This window comes from Telmatherina bonti, assembly GCF_933228915.1.
Source record: "Telmatherina bonti genome assembly, chromosome: 22".
In the NCBI taxonomy this organism is placed as follows: Eukaryota; Metazoa; Chordata; class Actinopteri; order Atheriniformes; family Telmatherinidae; genus Telmatherina; species Telmatherina bonti.
In genome coordinates this window covers 19,398,057-19,421,182 of record NC_136631.1, presented here as the reverse complement: position 1 = coordinate 19,421,182, position 23,126 = coordinate 19,398,057, and the positions used below count along the sequence as shown (strand labels likewise).

At 38.8% G+C, this 23,126-nt stretch overlaps 1 protein-coding gene across 2 annotated transcripts in view; it reads right to left on the bottom strand.

Annotated features, from left to right (window-relative positions):
* The window catches only part of stxbp6 (syntaxin binding protein 6 (amisyn)), a 53,184-nt gene extending 30,058 nt beyond the window's left edge, over positions 1 to 23,126 (bottom strand). For both annotated transcript variants that reach the window (XM_079262167.1, XM_079262168.1), the window contains exons 1-2: positions 22,999 to 23,126; positions 13,787 to 13,997 (exon numbers count right to left, since the gene is read on the bottom strand). In XM_079262167.1, the coding sequence (XP_079118293.1) occupies positions 13,787 to 13,940 (154 nt within the window). In that variant the 5' untranslated portion in view covers positions 13,941 to 13,997; positions 22,999 to 23,126. The remainder of the gene's footprint in view (positions 1 to 13,786; positions 13,998 to 22,998) is intronic.

Genomic DNA, 23,126 nt, shown 5'->3' with positions numbered 1-23,126 from the left:
TCTTTGTGTTGACGATATTTCCACAGTTTCCAGAAACAACTACAAAACCGGACAAAGAAAGCAAACAGAAACCCTGTTCACTCTACAAACCTTTTATTTGTTTAGTTTTTGTTAGGATAAGAATAAAGGTGGCAACATCTGTAATGATTCATTGGGACTATGTACAAAACCCTTCAAAGATAGGCTATATGTCAAGGACTAAAAATTATTTAGGACTAATAAAAATGTACAATGTAGATACAGATGTGAAACAATAGTTTTACTTAGGATTATCCTATTTCAAAAATAAGGGGAAACGGTAATCTATTGCTCACAACCAATAACACAACGCAACGCAGCCGGATTCAGAGTATTCAGATTCAGGATTTACTACAAATAACTGCAAGTCAAATATAATCTTGATATGCAAGCTGAAAGAAATACCCAGTCCTTCGTTGTGTGTTATTTCTATTTTTAATCTGATGTCTCCTTCCAGTGTTTACAGGAACTCGACTGTCCTAAATAAAAAAATATAAAAACATTAGAGCTGAAGGGAGACCTCCAAACCAACAGTGCACTGCTCTCTACAGCAATAATCAGATTCCTCCCGGAGAGAACGCGCCCCACTGTTTTTGCTGGAAAATAAGACACACCCACCACATGAAACAAAGGCGGCAGCAGTAGAAGCTGAGCGGCACAGCTGTACTGTGAGGACATCCTGATGCTAAACTGTATGGCTGTTGGACAGTATGAACTGTTTGGATGCATTGTGAGCAGCAAGAATCTAGTAGCACAGGACAGGAGGAGGAGCTGTTGCAAAATGATGATAGACAGCTTGGCTTTAATAAAGACAAGTACTTTGAAGAGAGCCATAAGAGCCACTTGGGAATGCACCGATTTCTCAAAACACACACATGCACGTGCGCATACCACACTTGCTCTCCACAGGCCAGATGAAACAGGCTAGTCTCTACAGAAGGAAACATTGTACACACAGCCACACACATAGCACAGCCTAATTGCAGAGTACCTAAGCCTTTTATCTATCGTTTTCACCTGCTGTGTGAATGTGTGTGTGAGCAAGAAGAAGGATAACAGAAACCCAGCTCACTGGATTTTGCAGCACCCTGAATGTCTGTCATTCTGCTCTTTTCAGAGACATACTCATTCTGTCTATCTTAAAACAGTGTAAGTTTCCAAAAGTAAACAAAAAGTCTAACTAAGTCTCAAAACTGGGGCTCAATTAAAAAGATTTGGTTTTTACTATTATCATTAGATATTACGCCTTTTGTGTGTGTGTGTGTGTGTGTGTGTGTGTGTGTGTGTGTGTGTTGGGAAGGGTGGTAGATGCAGTTAGAAGTAAGTTGTGGCTCTATAACACCCAGTGAAGGCGCATAATAACTGCTGGCACTTGCCTACCAAGATCAGATCAGGGATGCAGAGTAAAATCATCTGCGTTTTTCTGTTTGTTTGGTAAGGAAAACAAACAAGTAATGAATTGATTGGTAATTGGAGAAAAAAAAAATTAATGAAATTGCATCATATAAATGTAAAAGTAACTTCTGGCCTTTATCAGCCCTTACGTCAACATCCTGCACGTATCACCCCAAAACCCAAAGACTGCATTTCACTTGCATTATCTGGCCTCCACATCTCAAAACTGTTTTCCTCCGCTCAAGTTACCTAAACTCCAAATCCTTTCTAAGACCTTGGTCTTAGCCTAGGGGAGATATGAAGCAGAGGATGAGAAGCTTCATATTATAATCACAACAGATTTGCTCCACTGCTGCAGGATTCTAGATGTACATCTGATGACCTGATGAAATCTCCCTATGTTAACACGGTACGGCCAAAAAAAACATTCTGTTTAATAGCAATTCAAGTAAAACGCAACAAGGAAATCTAACAGTGGGGTCTTAGATTGTGACTGTTATTGACTTTGGTGTAAAACACGCATAAAAAAACATGCTGCAAATGTACAAAAGTACAGTGCTTTGCCAAGGATATGGTTTCAGATGTGAGAGGCAAAACAACACAAGTTGTAGCTGCTCACCCAAATGTGGAAAACCTCATACTGCATGTGGAGTCTGAATATTTTGGCAAATAACAACCTGAGGTGCTGAAACAGGACTTTACTGAGCTGTCCAGGTGCCTGAATAGTCATCTTGCCATCTGATCAGAGGAATGGAGAGATTCAGCAGACTGCATGTACCACACATTCAGTTCATCTCAAAGTCCTTCGGAGACCGCAGGAACTTTAAGACGGGTGGATTCTGTCTGAGCAGGTCATGAGAGAGGATGTTCACCTCTGACCCCTTTTATGAATAAACACTTTGTTGCCTTGGACAAGTACAATAGACAGGAGAGACCAACACAACTTGACAAGCTACCAGAAACATTGAGATAAACTACCTCAGCCTCATTCCCTTCATGAAGAAGGCCTCAACCACAAAATGAAACTCCAAAACCTTCCAGTGAGGACCCCTGCTCTTCATCTCATTATACCCTATCCAGGTCACCCTTGACTCTCTCCCCATCCTAACCACCCCAACCAGACTTAGCTACCCAGATGACACTAATCCACTCCCAGCTTTTCCCATTATGTCCATTTATCAAATATTGTGCTCGTTCCTCATCGGCCTTGTCCTTTCCATAAAAACTAGACAGATAGTTCTCTCAGCACACTGAGGCTAGCTTAACTAAATGTCAGGAAAAACATTCTTAATCCAGAATTTTACTACAAAGCACAAACTTGTCGATTCAGTTCTTCTCAAAGCAAGCCCTCCAAACTTCAGCTCTGTGAGTGAAGCTAGATGACAGATGAAAGGTGGATGAGTGGCAGTTTTGTTTAATGGACCCTCCAATCCAAGCAGATATCTTACAAACTTTGTTTCATTGCAATATGTGTCTCTTCAGATGAAATCCCCATCTTGTGTGTTGTTCTTTAACAGGTACAAGTCACCTAAATACTGTCAAATCTCTGATTACTTTGTTGTCAGTGTGTTGACAGTGTAGGTAATGTTGATTATACTGAAAAAAAAAAAACCAGGACAGAGGAACCAAATAATTGTTTTGTGTTCTTGATAACTTTGGTCTAACTCAGCATGTGAAAGAAAATAAGGACAACAGAATACACAGAGCTCAGGATGTAGTCACCTCTAAAAAGGTCTTAATTTTTTTTAACAGCTGTGCCGTAAATGTTGCTTTGTCTGGTCATTCCTGTGTTTTTCTTTGACAGTGCTGTTATTCTAACCAAGACTTTCCAAGCAGAGGTTATCGGAGAATGTTGAGTGTATGTTGGTGAAAATACCAGAGACATGATTATAACTGAAATCATTTTCCATCTAAAATCCTGCTGAGTGCCTTGCCAGCAGTTTTTCTAAAGAAGTTTCAGCATACATGGCCTCAGATATTCTGCAGATTATAAATGTGTCTCCGCTTTCAGGCTTTATCTCCTCAGTTCCTACAAAAAACACCACAATCAAGCCAGTCCTGACTCTTTTTTTTTTTTCAAACCTCTTCTCACTCAGTAAAATTACAGACTAAGCTGCCTTTTAACAACAACACAACTTCCTGACATTAAACTGCAGGCAGACAGCACTGTGAACATTAGCACGTTATTATAAAGGACTTTATTATATGGTTTTATCTTCTGGCTGGACTTCAGGGCTTATTAAAGGTTTTCTTTACTGGCTATGGTTACATGATGTTTTTTCATTTGGAATTATTAATTCGGAATTAAATAATTCGAAATTAACGTTATTCTCCTACGAGTTTACATGAAAATAATAATTCCAAATGAAGGTTTACATGAAATACATCCTCACTTAATTCCTCTTTAGAGCGGCAGGTTGGGAAGGGTTCTGATTGGACAGGGGAGGCACATGACGTATGACGTATACCGCAAATAAACAAAGTTGGCTCCCTGCTTCTCGTCTTTTCGGTAGTAACTTGTGAAAACTACATAATAAGTTCCAGTTTCGCTGCTATTTTATTATAAAGTACCAACTCAATATGAGCATACTACTTCATTTTTTGCAGCAACTGAGAAGGAGAAGAAAGATAGACCACCGAACACGGGAGGCAAAACAACGCGTATCATCGGGACAGGACAAGTAACGAGAATGCACACAATGACCGAAATTAACTTAGAGCGGAATTAAGGTTTACATGACAGAGGAATTAAGTAGTTTTGAATTAAAGTGCGAATAAACCAGTCACTTACATCGGAATTAAGTTTAATTCTGAATGGAAATTTGCATTATGAATTAAGTGTTTACATGTTCATTTTTCATCAGTTTAAAGCGGAAATGATGTTTATTCGGAAATAAACAGAAATTAAAACTCATGTAAACGTAGCAACTGTATACTTTAATATTTTCAAACCAACATAATGACGGCAGTATGGAATATTCATTATTATGCACTGACCCATTCAAATAAAGAATTTAATAGTTCAATAGTTCTCAGATCTTTACATTAGTACTTGTTTGTCAAATAACTGACTTCACAATCCAGCTTTTAGTTTCTAAAGCAACAAATAGTTTAAGGGTCAAAATACATTTAGGATTTTTTGGTTTGATGAACCAACCAGGTCTATTAGGTCATCAGGGTAAAATATAGTGGCAGTTTTTATGCAACTTACGTGTACAACGAACTCCCAGAAAACTACAGGTCTGCTGAAACTTTCAGCTGTTTTAAGTCAATGTTAAGAATTTTACCATTTGTCACACTGTCTTTAATCCAAACAACTTAATTCATCACATTGTGACTTTCATTTCTTGCATTTTAAACTAATTTACTTTATATTTTTTGTCTATCATCTCTTTGCCCCCCTCAACATTTGTTTTTTAATATACTTTTTAATGTTTCTTCTGCACCCTGCTGCAATGGTTTTGTTTCATGTCACACACACTTTAAATTCATTAGTACATTAAATGTGCTTTACAAATCAAATTTGTCTCATCTATGAGGGGGGTATGAATGGCAATAGCAGTCCATGTTGAAGAGGGCAGTCAACCTCCCACAAAAGCAAAAACTTAGCTGGAAAAAGTGTTTGTTTTAGATGACAAATGCCATGGCACACTAATACAAAGAGATTTTGATATGGATGGCATGAACAAGAAAAGTCTTGCACACAAACACACATATCTGAAGAGGGAATGCAATATTAGTGTCATGCTGATGTATCTGGCCCTGTGTGAGTGGGCTGTATGTCTTCGCTCTCAGTAAATACAGGGAGGCCAGCATCAGTCACTGCTACACTGCTGGCAACCAAACGAAAGCAACAATCTTCACAGCAGACCACAGAACACCCGCACACCCACGCCTGACTAAACCTTGTTAACAAGCATTTGTCCAGACTCCCTCAGACGTTTGGAAAGTTTTATCAGTTATATGCAGCACAAAGTAGAAATTCCTGTGAACTCCCAACTATTTCCAATATTTACGTTATATGATGTTAACTTACATCTTCAATACAATAAACAACAGTTTTTATTTTCTAACAGTATCTTTGCCAGCAAGTCGTGGTCACCCTTGTTGCATGTTATCTTTAAGTTGTAAAATCAAAGTTTTTAATACCCTAAAAAGATCTTTAAAGAAAAAGCATGACCAAAATACAGAATCATAAAAGTGGTAAGCTTAAAGTCTATTGTCTTGTTAGAAAAACTATGGTGAAAACATTCACAACCTGAAATGTTTGTGTCTAAAAAAGATTGCTAGATTGACGAGTTTGTGGATGCAGGAGCTGTGGTCAGAAATAAGCCGACCACATGGCTGACCTGAGCCATTAATACACCAGTGAGCAATACAATCTCTTTGATCATTCATCTTGCCAGGTAATCAAAGTTCACAAAACACACTTGGCAGGAATAGAAAGAAAGTAAAAGTACATAAATGCTAAATGCTATACAAAAGCCAATCACTGTAGTATTTTTGTACCAATACTTCATGCTGTCACTTAATGTGTGTGAGAGAAAGTAAGAGACCATTGTCCTTAAAGACCCACTTCTAAACTTTTCGACTTTTAAAATATGCATATATGACCCATTTTGATGGTGCACCAAAACTTTTTAAGTGCATTTCTGGAGCCATCCCTGGCGAGTGGCGTCCCACTGCTGAGAAACCACACGATACAACTTTCTGAATCGGGACGTGATGTTTTGCTTCATGATATTGTAAGGAACTGTCTGTTTTGAACATACAATGTTGCTGATTCAGCAAAGAAACGCAAGAAGATTAACGGTGTGTTCAGACCAAACGCGTTTTGAGTGTCGAAAACATTCAAAACGCTGAACGCTCGACGGTGGTCACTAAACTGCCACTTTTGTGTCCGACGCTCAAAACCCTCCCAACGCTCCTGCCGCTGGTGTGTCTGGAGCGAGCGGCAAGCGCGGCGGAAAAGAGAGGAGGGAGGCGGCGCTTTCCTTTCGGTCAGTTTGAATGATGGCGGATTCAGTAGAGATATGGCATGGTTTTATTTAATAAATAAAGCTAGAGGACGTTGTCATAGGTCAGTTAGTCCGTGTTAATGCAACAAGAGGCGCACTCAGCAGAGATCCGCCTCCGCCCCCAAACAAAGCGTTGCTAGGCAACGTATCCTGCTACATTGCCAAATCAGTAACATTCATCTTTTTAGCAAGGAATGGTTATCCTAAATATTGCACGGAGTAATCGCATCTCAGCCCGGTGTCTGGGTTCACCACAGGAATCCTCCAGGAGCTGCGAGCTGATCGCTCTGATTGGTTGACGCCCCACATCGAGCGGCCAAAGTTCAGCTTTGTCCATCTCTGGCTTTTGACGCGCGTTCCGTGCAGAATGTCGAGCTTAAAAAAACTCCTTAAATTTTTGGCACGTTCTCTCATCGCCCAAAACACGACGCGAGAAAGCTCGACGCCTCCTTGCCGCGCCTCCCCATAGACTTTACATGGAAACCTGCCGCTCTTGATGCTCAAAAACGCGTTTGGTCTGAACACACCGTAAAAGGGAGAAAGGGACAAAATAAGTCATTGCAAGCTTTTGTTGGTTGAAAATAGCTAACAGGTCAGGTAGGATGCAAGATGGATGCCGAAGTAGCCGTCGAAGGGGCGTGTGACGGGGGAAATGGCAAAAGTTTTGTGGTGTGTTTTAAAACAAAGCGATGATACATTGAAGCAACAAAGAGTTGCATATATGATCATATTTCTCATTCATCATCAGCTCTTTTTCAAGCTTTTACAAATCTGTTGATCACAAGATTAATTGGCTTCTGTGTTACAATGCTCATCTCAAATTTTTCTCACAATCAATAAAGTACTCATCCATCCATACATTAATCCATCTATCCATCCCTTAAACCAAGAGTCTAACATGAGGCTTTCAACACATCTCACGTATAAGACAGCCTACACATAAAATGAAACATGCAAACCAACCCACAAAACAGCATGCCTGCATAAACATGTCATGAATAAATACACACATGGATGCCTCCATGCTTCCCACATGGAAATTACATAATTAACATGAAACATTAAGATGAAAACAGAGGTCTTCTTGTATGCTTCACCAAACCCACCAGAGCTACGGACCTGCTAAAGTTACATACAAAGACACAAACGATGAAGGTCAAAAGCAGCAACTAAAACAGTTAGCTTGTTGTTTTGTTTGTTTGTTTGTTTTTCTAAGGAATAATGGGAAAGGAGTAAAAATAATCTCAGTGAAACTGCCACAAAGAAATGCTATGTCATACACACACACACACATACGTATATATACACACACTTTGCTCAAAATAAATAAAGGGAACCTTAAAGTAACACGTTTTAGATCTGAATGAACGAAATATTTTTGTTAACTACTTAATAAAAGTGGAAAACACACTACAGGCTGATCCAACTTTGATGTAATGTCCTTGAAACAAGTCAAAATGAGGCTCAGTAGTGCATGTGGCCTCCATGTACCTGTATGATCTCCATACAATGCCTGGGCATGCTCCTGATGAGGCGGTGGATGCTCTCCTGAGAGATCTCCTCCCAGACCTGGACTAAAGCATCCGCCAACTCCTGGACAGTCTGTGGTGCAACTTGGCGTTGGTGGATGTCCCAGATGTGATGTCCCCAGGCATGAATCCCCGGGCTTGGATTCATGCCTGGGGAATGGGCGGGCCAGTCCATAACATCAACACTTTTGTACAAGGCTGGATTATCCAATTGCCATTATGGGCAAAGGCCCAGGGGTCCACGCCTGCCTGGGGCTCATGTGTTGCCCACGTAGGGCAAACACCAGCAGTTTGGACATGAAACAATATGTACATAAAAGCCAGATAGTTACAACACAGTGTCTAGACTATTGCTTTTGGTACTATTGACTGAGATTTTAGAAATGTCATTTCACAGCGTATAATTCACAATTTTCACAATGTTGCGGTGGGGAAAGGGGCCCCTGGAACACTCTGGGCCCAGGGGCCTGTGCACTTTTAATCTGCCTTTGTGTTGCAGGAACTGCTGACACACTCCAGCCACGAGGTCTAGCATTATCTTGCATTAGGAGGAACCCAGGGACAACCTCACCAGCATATGGTCTCACAAGGGGTCTGAGGATCTCATCTCGGTACCTAATGGCAGTCAGGCTACCTCTGGCGAACATATGGAGGGCTATGCGGCCCTCCAAAGAAATGCCAACACACACCATTACTGACCCACTGCCAAACTGGTCATGCTGGAGGATGTTGCAGGCAGCAGAACGTTCTCCACGGCGTCTCCAGACTTTCACGTCTGTCATATGTGCTCAGTGTGAACCTGATTTCCTCTGTGAAGAGCACAGGGCACCAATAGCGAATTTGCCAATCTTTGTGTTCTCATGCAAATGCCAAACGTCCTGCACGGTGTTGGGCTGTAAGCACAACCCCCATTTGTGGATGTTGGGCCCTCATACCACCCTCATGGAGTCTGTTTCTGACTGTTTGAGCAGACACATGCACATTTGTGGCCTGCTGGAGCTCATTTTGCAGGGCTCTGGCAGTGCTGTTCCTCCTTGCACAAAGAAGGAGGTAGCAGTCCTGCTGCTGGGTTGTTGCCCTCCCATGGCCTCCTTCACATCTCCTGATGTACTGGCCTGTCTCCTGGTAGTGCCTCCATGCTCTGGACACTATGCTGACAGGCACAGTAAACCTTCTTGCCACAGTTCGCATTGATGTGCCATCCTGGATGAGCTGCACTACCTGAGCCACTTGTGTGGGTTGTAGACTCCGTCTCATGCTACCACTAGAGTGAAAGCACCGCCAGCATTCAAAAGTAACCAAAACACCAGCCAGAAAGCATCGGAACTGAGAAGTGGGGTCTGTGGTCACCACCTGCAGAACCACTCCTTTATTGGGTATGCCTTGCCAACTGGCTATAATTTCCACCTGTTGTCTATTCCATTTGCACAACAGCATGTGAAATTGATTGTCAATCAGTGTTGCTTCCTAAGTGGACAGTTTGATTTCACAAAAGTGTGGTTCACTTGGAGTTACATTGTGTTGTTTAAGTGTTCCCTTTATTTTTTTTGAGCAGTGCATACATACAGACAGACAGACATACATATGCACATATATATTTATATATGTATGAGTGTGTGTTTGAAATGGTGTAATATATATATAGGTGTGTGTATATATATATATATATATATATATATATATATATATATATATATATATATATATATATATATATATATATATATATATATATATATATACATAATATATATACACCTGGCTGTGCTCTTAAAACCACAGTACACAACCAGTGAAAAGAATCATCATATCCTTTACATTACATATTAAACTCGGCTAACTCAAATTAAAACTTTAATTTCCAGTGTTACTTCTTTCCATATACAGTTCAGCATTCCAAGGATTAAAATAAAAGATGTCCTCTAGAAAATAGTGAAAACCACTGAGAAAATAGTTTGCTTCATATACTCAGACGTGAAAATGAAAGAAAAACTGGGTAGACTAATAGGGCCTTCCTTCAGTAAACCTTCACAGCATCCTATCTCACTCTGCTGGCCTCACATCTCTCCACCCAAGCATGCTGTAGGCGGTCCGGTTTTTCAGCGCTCAAGTCCAGCCATGAAGGCACCGTTTGAGGCTCAGTGATCAAAGAGGAATCTCACTCACCAACAGGGTCTATGCTGAGCTTCTGGCCTTGCTCCAGCACACTGCTATGTCATCAAGACCCCTGATGTTGTTGTTAAAGCGTCAACATGTGTTTCTGGGCTGTTTTGTGTACAGATGATCAAAGCCAACTAAAAAATCTTAAAACAAAGCAAAAGGACTGCTTGTATTCAAATCATATTTGGTGCAATAAACCAAACCACAAAAAGGTTAAATGAGTTTAACACTGGATAGTGACTAATTGGTGATGTACTTCCACTATTTCTGCTCCACTCTTCAGCTCTCCTTTGGGTTATGAAGAAATTTTTTCAAATAAAAGAATGGCATGGGACAGAAATAGTGCAATCTGACTCTAACCTACAACAGACTGACAACTAAGGCCATTATCAGCAAAATAAAAATAATAATAAGCATCTTGAATTGTGAATGACCTAACATGTCTTCCCACAGTAATAAATCACTTAACCAATTAAACCCAGGCTTCAACTAAAGGCAGGGCATCTCTGAATTAGACTTTGCAGGAAAAAAGTATCTTCTGGCAAAATCAGTTCACTGATGAAAAAAAGGTTGAGAATAATATTAGTTCGAATTGCTAACATAAGACTGACTTCCAGTTTTTGCCCCAAAACCAAACAATATTTCGCCAAGTCAGCTGAACTTGCCTTGTTTTCCTAGAGCCACATGTTATTCTAATAAAAGCAACTCTGCTCTCCAAGTGGCAGCTGTTCAGGCCTTTTCTCAATCCACAGATAGATGCAGCTCGCTACTGTAGAAAACCATGTATTAACGTGCAGATAGTTCAAACTCACACACACTGAAAATGCTGTAGTCACAAGGTCAGCTGTATAACATCCATATTACATGTATGTGATAAAAGATTATTTATTTTACCTTTTACTTACACAGGTTTAACTCACTGAGACATTGGGTCTCACTTTCAAGAGTGACCTGTCCACAAATAGGTACAAAAAAAAAAAGTAGTAAAAGTAGTATTTCTATTCAAACAGTTAGAAAAACACATGTAGTTTCTTTGCGTTCACTATGTTTCTAGTTTTAGAGCAGAAGTGATGGCCTGGTGTTTCCTCCTGGTATCCTACTCAGTTTGAGAGTAAAGTGCCGACAGTTATCTCCACCATATTGCTCCTTACATTGTAGGCCTCCTTCAGCCATGACAAGCCACAGATTACATAAGTCTGCCACTGCATGGCCCTAAAGCCTCAACTATCTGCTACTGTAACCATGAGACTGCCAGTAACCCCTCCATCCCCCACCCTTATATAAACAGAAAGTCACACACATGCCGCACTCCTGAAGTCAGACACAAGTCACATTGTATTTTAAACGCTATGGGAGGCATGTGCTGGTGGTTTTACACCGATAGGTTTTGTTCTGTACAAAAGAAAGATATACATTCCCATATAACACACACACACACACACACACACACACACACACACACACACACACACACACACACACACACACACACACACACACACACACACACACACACACACACACGTGAGAAATTCAGAACAATGCTGTGTCTGCTGAAAAAGTGCCATGAGACCGAATAAACTATATCACAGAGCTTGTATTCACCACCATGATCCTGCTAGAGTCATAAAACAGCTGACTCAGGAGATTGTTTTATAGAAAACAAAAAAGCTCACGTATAAAAGGAGCACACTGCCACAGGCTATCCATAAATTTGGATGATGGTGGTGGTGATTGTTGCTGAAGTCAGAAAGTTTCTTGATTTGATTCACAACGCAGTCAACTCACACTGTGCATGATTCTAAATGATAACAGGAAGCAATGTCTTTCTTCGTTCAAAATGACTGAACCCATGCATTTTTTTTTCTTTCTACAGCAACGAAGGAATCAAAAGTAATTTCTCTCTAGCCTTTATAAAATGCCTTTAAGTCTACATGTACCTTCTACAAAGCAAAATGAGCTAGAAGAATGCAAAACCAAAGTGCTTTTACTTAAACATTATACTTCTCCATCCTTGAGGCAAGGTGGAAACCCCTGACTGAAGCAAATACCGATAAAAGTAAGCCTCTGTAAATCTTCCACTAAAGCAACTTCTGAGACAGTTTAATTAATCAGTCTGCCAAGAAAGACACATGAGCAGACTCCTCTATGGTCTCACACCAGTTGTTTTTTATGCAAGCGTCAAGTAAGTTTAAAATAAGGGCATCAGGCAAGTTGTGCTTAACCAACTTGCGTCCAACAAGGGTCTTCCGAAAGTGGCAAAACAGACGTTTGTTGCACATGGCTATAATACACAGTGGCGGTTGCTAACAACACACCACACCTCAATGAGGACAAACAAAACCTGCCGCATTGGCTTTGTAAGTAAAACATCTTGACAGAATCTGATTCTTTTTTTTCCTCCCTTTTCCACGGATACGTTACAATTGCTATTTTAAGTCAACAAGGATTAGCTGGATGAAAGATGTGATCATTTGTGTGATTAGTTAGAGCATCATTTTCACTTTGTTCAGAATTTACTCAGTATAGGAAGACATAAAATAAAAATAATCACAAGACGTATGTTTTCAAACTTGATGCTAAAACAAGCATGCAACCAGGTGTAAGCAGCACTGAATGCTAGCCACATAAATCCTCCAGTCTCTACTGTTGTCCAGAAGCTCTCAATCAATCTTAATATATAATTTAAATGGAAAAATTTTATTTTTACTACTCTACAAAAACAAATACTGTAAAGTAAAGACTAAAAAGACATAAAATAAACTTGCTAAAATGACTTGAGACTTACTTCTTACTACCATGTAGTTTTATTCTTGATTCTAAAATTCCAAGAAAATGCAGAATCACTTATTTAATAGTTAATGATGCCATGAAGATGAAGAAGCAGCCGTGATATCCTGTCACTTAACCAGAGTTTTGGGGCATCAATGATTAAATGGGACGCAGAGGAGAGGGCTGCTCCTGGGGATGAAACGAGACTGCCATTACAAGAAGTGAATATTAAGTATAATTCATTTCCACATGAAAGGAGAAATGACTAATCATGAGCCCTTTGGAAATGCCATGTCCATTCTCTCAAACCTGTAGTTAATTTTTGACTCGGGCTTTTATTTGTGTGTACCTGACAGAGTAAACATAGAAGCTCAGAGTGGAGTGGCTTCAATACTGCCAGGCAACCGAGACTTCAAACCTGACAGACAAAGCCTTTCTAGTCCTTGGGCTAGATTTCAACTATTCATAAACAACATTAAGCAGAGATTAATATACATACAAAAATAAATATTTTAAAAAATGTCTATGATCTTCATGTGTGATCATGCTGTCACCATAGTTAACAGGTTTAGTTGTTCTCCTCATCAATAAGGTCAATTCAGTTAAGAAAAAAATTAAAAACTAATGTGCAGATATCTAAGAAATGAATTAAAATCATTTAAAACTTACTACAGGTACAATTATTCAACTTCAATATGAACCTAATCTGTTTAGAAAGGCCTGTCCTGGGGCCCACAAGTACATTTATCCAGCATGGCATTCACTTGGCAGAGTACATGCCAACAAGTCTCAAGGCTCAACCGATGCCCACATATGAATAGGTTAACGCTTAAAAACAAACAAATAAAGATGCATCTGAGAATTATAGAGAAATTTTATTTCATATGTGCCTACCTGAGAGGCAAATGAAAGTCATGTAATCTCCTTGACCGCCGGTTGCCAGAAAAGGAATCTTCTTCTTTGTCCTCCTCTTCACTTGAACAGCAGCAAGCATCTTCTCATCATGGGGAGCAAAGATCTCCTTGTTGATAACAGACTTGGCGCTCATCTCTGAGGCAGGTGTAAGCAGCCGGTAAATGGTTAAAAGGCAGGGGTCTAAACTTCACTGAGAAAAGGAAGAGAGAGCAAAAAAGTACAGCAAATGAAAATAAGAAGAAATTATACTTAAGTTACGGGAGTTACGCATCTACAGCAGTCAGTCAGTTTACTATTCACATCCTTGTTTCTGCTAATTGGACACATATATATAATCTTTTCTACAGTAATTTAGCATATAATAATATATATATACATAAATAAATAAAACACTTGATCAGCTATTCTAGTTTGTGCAGTATGTGGCCATCTTTAGTGTCTATATTCTTGAGTTAAAGCCAAACATGCATTGTGCGACTTGGACCATCGTTGATTCTGAAGATGAAATTCTCTCAAGGCAGTCCTGCTATCTTGCCTTAAGAAAAATGGGAGACACAAGAGGTCCTGCTGAGCTTGGCCTTTGACCATTAAATCTAATCAGAATGAGCTTGTCATCCATGTGAATGATTGCATTAAAGTGAAAAGGGAAAAAGAAATACTCAAGTTATTCAGAAGGATAAACACTGGTGACTCAGGAGCCTGTTACTACAGAGCAAACAGCACAAATTATGAGAAGTTATTAGTTCTACCAGAGGCCATTAACAGCATTGTATCTTGATTTCCTGTGGAGTATCCTACAACTTAGATATTTAGTAACTAAGATATAAATGTTGTAGAAATTTCAACATTTATTGTAATTTCATGTTTTTGCATTTGCAATAAACAGTTCATCTTTTATTATCAAAGAAGCTCAATCTTGGATTTCCCAGATCAATCAAATGCATCAAATACAAGTAATGCAAAGGAGAGGGAGGGGGGCTCGTATAATGCAACTTATCTTGTGTGCATGACTTGTGAAAAGCATCCACTCCCTAACATGGTAGTTGTGTCAATACAATTTATGCTGCTGTGAACGTTATACATACAATAATAAGTTTTATAAAATCACCCTGAAAACAAAATCTAACACATCTGAATCGCCAGTCCTGGATGATCAAGATAAACACCATTTAATGCACCTTGATACACTAACAGCACTGTGCACCCTATTCTGTGCCAAGTATATAGCAAGATTAACTAAAATAAAAAAAAAAGAGGAAGTAAAATGGTTCTCTCAGCAACTCCAAGCAGCATCTGTTTGTTTAGTAGCTAAAGTCAGCTCTGCTAAGAGACACAGGAAATTGAAACTGTGTTTCTCCCATCTGGTACAGAAAAAAGAAAGAGAAAAAAAGTAAAATATGGATTATGAATTAATTTACTATTTTAAAAAAAAGTACATATCTCCATATTGTTTAGCCTCTGTTTTCCATGGAAATGCTAAATGGTTGAATGACTAAAACAGAAGTGGTTGATGTGATGATTTAAGTACTGACAAGTCACACTAATACAAAAGAGCTATTATGTTTCTACCGTTTCATACAAACATCCACAGCTCAATTTATTTATGTACAGCAGTAGTTCTACAGGTGTCAATGAAAACTGCTTACTGGGCCTAGTGGAGTTTAAGGTCGTAAAGAAGTGGGTTATTTAGGTCCAAATACACCCCAGAGGCCTGTGGAACTTAATCACCATTTAATCTACACACATTAATTTGAGACGTAAGGCTCGCAACCGCATACTGCATGACCCACCATGACGCTGATAAAACCAATAAGTCAGTCTCAACTCACGAAATTACTCTGCTGCAAGGCAAAGTAAGGCAAAACAATGTTTTACCAAACTGACTTGCTAACAAACAACCTACCACAAACACTAAGCACGACACTAAAAAGTGCTTACTCAGCAGCCAAGAAAAAGCCAATGGGGTTACATTTTCACTGATTGATAATCACAACACAAAGGTCATCATTACATTCATTCATCCTTTAAAAAGATCCCGTATGAAACCAAAAACACCCAGACTTCACATTGTAGAACAGGAATCTCACAGAACCAAAACAAAAAGCAAAAGTTACCTTTGAGCCCTTCATGTAGCTCATATCTTAGGTAATATGAAACACTGTGGGCCATGTGTGGGTGGCTTTTTAGCTATAGAAAGTATGTGTCATTCAGTCAAAAGTTCACTCTGAAAGGCACAGCAGACACTCGTCGCTGACATCCACCTGACCAGCTGCCATAAGAGGAGAACTTATTCACTGGGTTTACAAGACACACACTGGAAGAGCTGCTTGCCGCTGTGTTGATATACTGTGGAATAATGCACAATACCACTAGCTGACAAGTGGAACAGCTATGCACATTTAGAGCCAATCTACATCAGAGTTATTATACCAATTACAGCATATAAAAATTATAGCAATAGAAAATTCAGCATACCAAAAATGTATTCTTTTTATCCATCAATCTTTATCTCTACAGTCTCAGCTACACAAGCCTTCACAATAAACACAACCCGGCCAAGACTTTGTGGAGAGTACTTGGAAAAGGAAAAGACAGATGCCTTTCTGTGGAATTTAAGTTATTCTGAACATCTAAAGACTAATAATTACACGTATAGTTCAGATAAAATAAAACTTAAACTAACAGAGTTGTTTAGCACTTGAGATTCAGTGAAAAGAAGGAAAACTTTACACTTTCCAGAACCTTTACAGCAGGCCAGATAACATGTAGAAAACAGAACAGCTACTTTTGGCTATAAATGCATGTCATAATGAGCTCAGCAGGTCAAAGCTTAGTTTCCAAAAAACACTTCCATTTATGACTTTTGATTCCTGCATTTCCATGTTTGCCAGTAACAGTTTTATCTGATATCACACCTATCAGACAGATGGGGGGGGTGGGGTGGGACACGGACCTCCAGGTTATGAAACGTAGCCAGCTGGGGTACAGCCTATGGTTTAACTTTGTACAGTCTTGTGCAATGCTAATGGTGAAGAGGTGACGAGTTGTAGCCAAGGTAACACTGGGGCAATGAAAGTAACACACATCTAACGGCTGCATTTCATCCCGTTTTCATGCAAAGCCCCTTTCAAAACACTTCATTAATTGTGACTGTGTTATGCAAAGCAGTCAAAAGAGTAGCACTGTTTCTGCGCATTCCCTTGCACCCTTCTTGCTCAGTGTGTTGATGTGTAATGTCTTCAGTCAGTGCTCATGGCTCTCCTGGGGCCTCAATTGAGTGTGGCTTTGAGTTACCCGGTACAGCCACTTCTTCAACGCAGTCCTCTATGTCATCCTGTGCTCCCTCGCAAGAGCAACCAGCCGCAGCGGCAGTAGTAGCAGAATTAGAAGACACAGACCCAAAAGACAGGCGGGTGATATAACGATCTGCTTAACTCTGTGTGCACTTAATTTCCCTTAGAGAGACAGAAAAGCTCAAAGCCAAATGCAGCAGTGGGCACAAGCTAAATACAGTAAAACAATGAAGGTCCACCTGTAATCCATGCACGAGTAGATTTACTGGGTCATTTTGACATCTGGGTGCTGATTTAATTACTTCTGCTTTGATTCGGGTTAATTAAACCTTTTCTTTTGTTTATAATTCCCCAAACCGAGTAAGTCCCCAGTTGACTAGGAGAAGTGATATTAGACCCCTATGGTTTGAGTAATGACAGATTAATGTGTATAAATTCTTTTTAGAACTTATTGTAATACTTACAACAGTAAGATTTCACTGACTTTCTGTCATAGTATTATAGAGTGTACCTGGTGAAACCAGTCCTTTTTACTAGTGTTATCAGCTGCGAAAGCGCAGCCGCAGTCGTACCACAGCGCTTCAGTGTTCAGTGGATCCCAGGAGTTAGAATGCAACATGGGATACAATCTTATGAGGTAAACTCATATTTCTAGCCTCTGACTTGCTGTTTCCAAATGAAGACAAAAGGTTCAATTTTTGTTCACTGTGTATGAAGTTACCATGTGAAAACATCTGCTGGTTTACTCAATGTCTCTTCCTGCTCCTCACACCTGCAGTCTGGCCTTTTCATGTGTCTTGCTATGAAGTGCTGCAAATGGGTTTTACTTCCTATTGTTTTCCTGTAGCAGCCCGTCTTGCAGACATCCTGCAAACACTTAAATCATTTGACATTTTATAAGATCTCATCAAAATCAAAGAATAAGCATCATGTAAAATTGAGTAATAAGGATTATAAAAGGTAATTAACATTAGTAATTATAGCATGATAAAATAGTAAATAAAAAGGCTAAGCCTATGATAATAGCTAAATAGCAGGATAATAAGTTTTTATTAAAATCAGAGAAAGAATGAGAAATAAATCATCATTTGGCATGTTCAACAGTATAATGACTTAATAAATCAAAGAAAAAGACTTGAAGATTAAATATGATGTGCGAAAGACGAGAGATGTCCCAATCAGTTTTTTGGGGGGTTTTTTTTGCCCCCGACTCAATTGGTTTTGATTATCAGCCAATAGAGAGTCCCGATCTGATACTTTTATAATGCATTACAAATTGAAGCGCGAAGAAACAGATACCAGATATTAGGGTGGTAAAATCGAATCAAAAAATCGGAAATCTGGATTTTTTTCTTCACAATTTTATAAATCGAATTTTTTGTTAAAAAATAGATTTTTTTTTCAAATAAATAAAATTAATGTACTATAAATTTTTTTGTTATTTTTACAGTTTTTATTTAACCTTTTACTTGTCTTCTTGGGCATTATAGGAGCGGAATGATGGTCTGGATACTGTGTTGTTTTTTCCTCATTGAAATTAAGAAAAATGATGAGCAAAAAATAAGTTTTATACATTTTTTTTGTTTTTAATTTACAAAAATCAGCAATATTGGAAAATTGTGAGAATCTCAATTTAAATCAAATTGGCACCAAAAAAAATCAGAATTGAATCGGTACAAAAGCATATCGTCACAGCCCTTCCAGATATCCTTTCATTTTTTAATTGCCTTATTTCCATTTAACACTGGAGGTTGCTTTAGTAACAATATTGTTCTAATGTAATGTGCTTTTCAGGAACCACACTCCTGTGTTAAACTCTCTACCATGGCATACTTTCCTTTGCATTTCCTTTGCATCAAACCAATGTTGTCACTGCATCAAAGGGATGTCATGACGCATGTGTTGCTCTGATTCCCACATAAATGCGGTAAATGCTGAGCTGTTTTTTTCCCCATTTGTTTAGAAATATTTTAGATCTGATAAATATAATAAGAATAAATACACACATATATGGCTGATCCCTGATCGGCATGTATCAGATGATTCCGAATGAGTTCTAAACCAAGTGACAGGATCGGGACATCCCTATGCAAGACTGATATTTCAGATTTGCTGTGCATGCACCTTTCTCAGATAGCAGTTAGTTTAGGATCATGACATAGAAAGGTGCAGGCAGTTTGTCCTTATTACTGAAATAAGGTTTAAAGCTCGGTTGCAGTGCAACAATTTTACTTTGCTTTTGATTAAGGTAAAGAAAGACAGGAGTGATTCATATAAATCTGAATATGACGACACAGGAAAGATCCTGCCATTTCTGTCTTTTTTGTAAGAACGACCAGTTAATGGTTATATTATATATATATATATATATATATATATATATATATATATATATATATATATATATATATATATATATATATATATATACACACACACACATATACATATACATACACACACACACACACACACACACACACACTACCAGTAAAAAGTTTGGACACACTGTCCCATTAGAATTAGAGAAAGTGTTTCCAAACTTTGGACTGGTAGTATATGTGTTTCTCTCTTCTTAAAATCAACAACATGCTTTACTGAGCATTCCAGTCTTAAAGCAAGTATGTAGTGAATAAAAAGCCTAATCCTTTTTAAAACTTTTTAAAACACTCCAAATATTTTTATTACAGTGTGCTTTGGGCATCGATATGCAACAGTGAGTTTTGCCCCAGCTCTGTTTGGCTTCCTGGTAAGCCTACAACTATATATGAATGCCTGCGAGTCATCCATAAAGAGAAAACAAGAAGGAAAGCAATGCCAGATCCATCATCTTCTTTGAGATTGAAAAGTAAACATTAGCTGAATTAATTTGATTTATAAAAACAAGTTCATCAGAAAGTATAAAACATAATAATCTGGCAAGATAACCAGCTGAATAAATAATAAATAATCTTTATGAAAAAGTGCACATCTTCTCCTCCCACTCATATTTCATCCGCTTTGGAAACTTTCAGAGACAACATGGTTTCTTTCATTCCATACTGTTTTCTTAAATCAGTATGAACGAAATAAAACATCCTACCTCATCTGCAGCCTCTCATGCACATCTTTCATGTTGACTCATGGCTCTGCACAAGACCTTGACAAAAACAGCCTCCCACGGTTCACCCATCTTCATAGACTGGATCTTTAGAAAGCGGCGTCATTCAGCAGTGTCACTTTGAATGAGCGCTATCCAGGATCACCGCATGAAACAGATGGCGAACGTTACCTCTCATAAAATAATTGAGAGATTACACCATCTATCCTGCTGTTTCTGAGACACCACTGCCAGCCTGGAATATATCAGAATTTAGCCCTCTAGTTGGTGCAGCGCTGTACCACAAATAAACAAAAAAAAAAGTATTGAAATACAGAGAGAAAAAGTAAAAGACTTATTAATTTTCAAGTAATATTCTTGCTGATAATATAAAATAAACACAAGAACTATTATATAATCCAGCTGTCAGTTCACCCTGAGGAACAAACTGCAGGTGTTTCATGAGAAAAGAAATGAAAGTCATTAAAGTCTACAGTATCAACAGTTCTGCTTCAAAGTACTGCCTTAGAAGGTGTACTCAGGGAATAAAATCTGTCTCTATATGACTTCCATAATTGCCCATTCTGTTAAATTTGCCTGTATTTTGTGAGCCACTTTATCCTTGAGGGAGTTTAACAGCAGTTTGCTGGATATTCTCCAATCAGATCAGGAATCCTTTAGTATCTCAGGATCATTCTCAAACTTTTACTGCTCTTTTTCTTTCTCTTGTTAATTTATGTCTTTCACAAGAACTGAACGCTTTTCTTTCATTCACAACATATAAAGTAAAAATTCATGCTGTGAAGAGGAGGTCACACATGTCCTATTGTGTCCATTTTATGTTGGGAATAAAATAAACTATCAGTCATAAAAAAAAGTAACTATGGACAATAAAGTAGCGTACCGAATGAGAAAAGATCTTCCTTCTGAAAGTAAAAAAATATTGAAGAACAAATTCATTTTATAGGTGGCTCAGCTGCTGGCGGATGTTATAGAGCACCAGCAAGGCATGGCATATCCATAATTCAATGAATGACAAACCAGGCCAACAAATGAGTTCATTCTTTATACGACAGCACCTCGGAGCAATAAAACATTTGAGAGGGACTGGGTAAACAGCTAAAAGGCAAATGCACCGCACTTACCAACAGATGTTTCAAACACCAAAAGGATCATTACCACAATGACCCTGTTATATGCTGAAGCAACAGCACAGGGCATTAACAATACAAAGGCAAATGTACAAGAAGCAAAAGCAGCAGCATTAGGTCAGAGTACACAGCCAAAATAGGCCAAATGAAAGATGAGCTTGTAGCAATAAGCAGCTAAATTCATGAGGTAAAAAAAACTTAAGATAACAGGTTTGACCTGTTGTCAGTCTGGTTTTTTTCCCATTAAATGAATAACAAACAGACCTATGACATTACATCACAGCACAGAATTCATATTTTAAGAAGGCAATTGCCGCCTCAGAGGTCCATATTCCTCAGGGACTCTAGATATTAGTATCAATTTGTCAGAAACACTGACAAGCTGCTTTTGTTCTCCTTTTTTCCAACATTTGACCCTCCGAAGAAACAAATATCTTTATGTCTGCCCCGAAGGATATGTTTTGTCTAGCAACAGAACAAGCCGAGGCCGTGGACGCACAAGGAGGGAGCTGGCTCAACAGTTTACATTACGGTGACTGTAAACGGACACTGAAGTATGGCCAAATGTAGAAGCTTATCCTTCACGGCTTGCCAGAGCCAATTAAACCCTGAACTCTTGCATAGGAAGAACAATATTTCAATGTAAGTGGGTTAGTTAAAGCCAGTGGGGAGTCTCACAGCTGACTCGACCTAAAAGGCCAATCCAGTGACAACCTACCACACATAGATAACAAAGAAGACATAGGAAGTGCCCTCATCTGTGGGATACTGCCATTTAAAACAGATAAAACTGCTTCAAGGGTGGCATTCTTTCATTTGTGCTGCACAAAAACAACTGTTATTTGGTCTTTTTAAGGAGAACAGTTCGGTTTATAAGCCTAGAAACACCTAACATCATAAATAGTCCCAAATCAAAACAGAAATATTACATTTCATAGTGAAACTTGCAAAAAGCATTCATCTCATCAAATACACAGCCAACGTGATAGGTTTTGGTGAAGAACAAGTATTGCATAGATAGATAACCTACAGAAACACAAGTCAACACTCAGCTATTCAAATTGGACAACATCCAGCTTCACATTTACACTGAATTTTCTCTGGAATATTTGCATTTCCAAACAACACATTTTACGAGCCCATTGCTTCTTTGGTGCAAATATTAGACCATTGAAAAGCTTATTTAAAGGCAATAAAATGTTTATTTAACTTTACGACGCAGCTTGATATCGCATTCCGACCGCACCAAAACAGTGAGACTGTCTAAACGGGCTTCTATTAACAGAAACCATTTTTTAAAACGCAATATGGAAATTTATCAGGTATTTGCCGAAACAAAACATTTTCACACCGTGTGCTGAAAGCGCAAATAGTTAGAAAACGCTGACAAAAACAAACACACACGTGTGCAAAAAAAAAAAAACGTTTAGTGTGCTTCGTAGTTAATCACAATCACGTGCACAGTTAATAAGCGACGGGCGCGCGCTTACTCGCACGGACACTTAAGTGACAGAAAGGTTACTGGCGCAGTCTGTGCCACTTGTTCAAGAACAAACTCTATGTATGTATTAAAGAATATTAATTAAACTTCGTTTTCCATTTCAGTGAAAAATATGCCTCCTTTCTGCCCCCCATGAGAAAAGAAAAGTAAGGCTTGCGGTTACTTACGGATGGGGTTTAAACGAGCCTTTTTTTTCCACGTGCAGCCCAACAAATCCTTGGGGTTGCTTTCTCTCCAGCTGTCACTGCTCACCCACTTCTTCCCGCTGCTGCTTCTCTTGTTGACAACTGTCTTG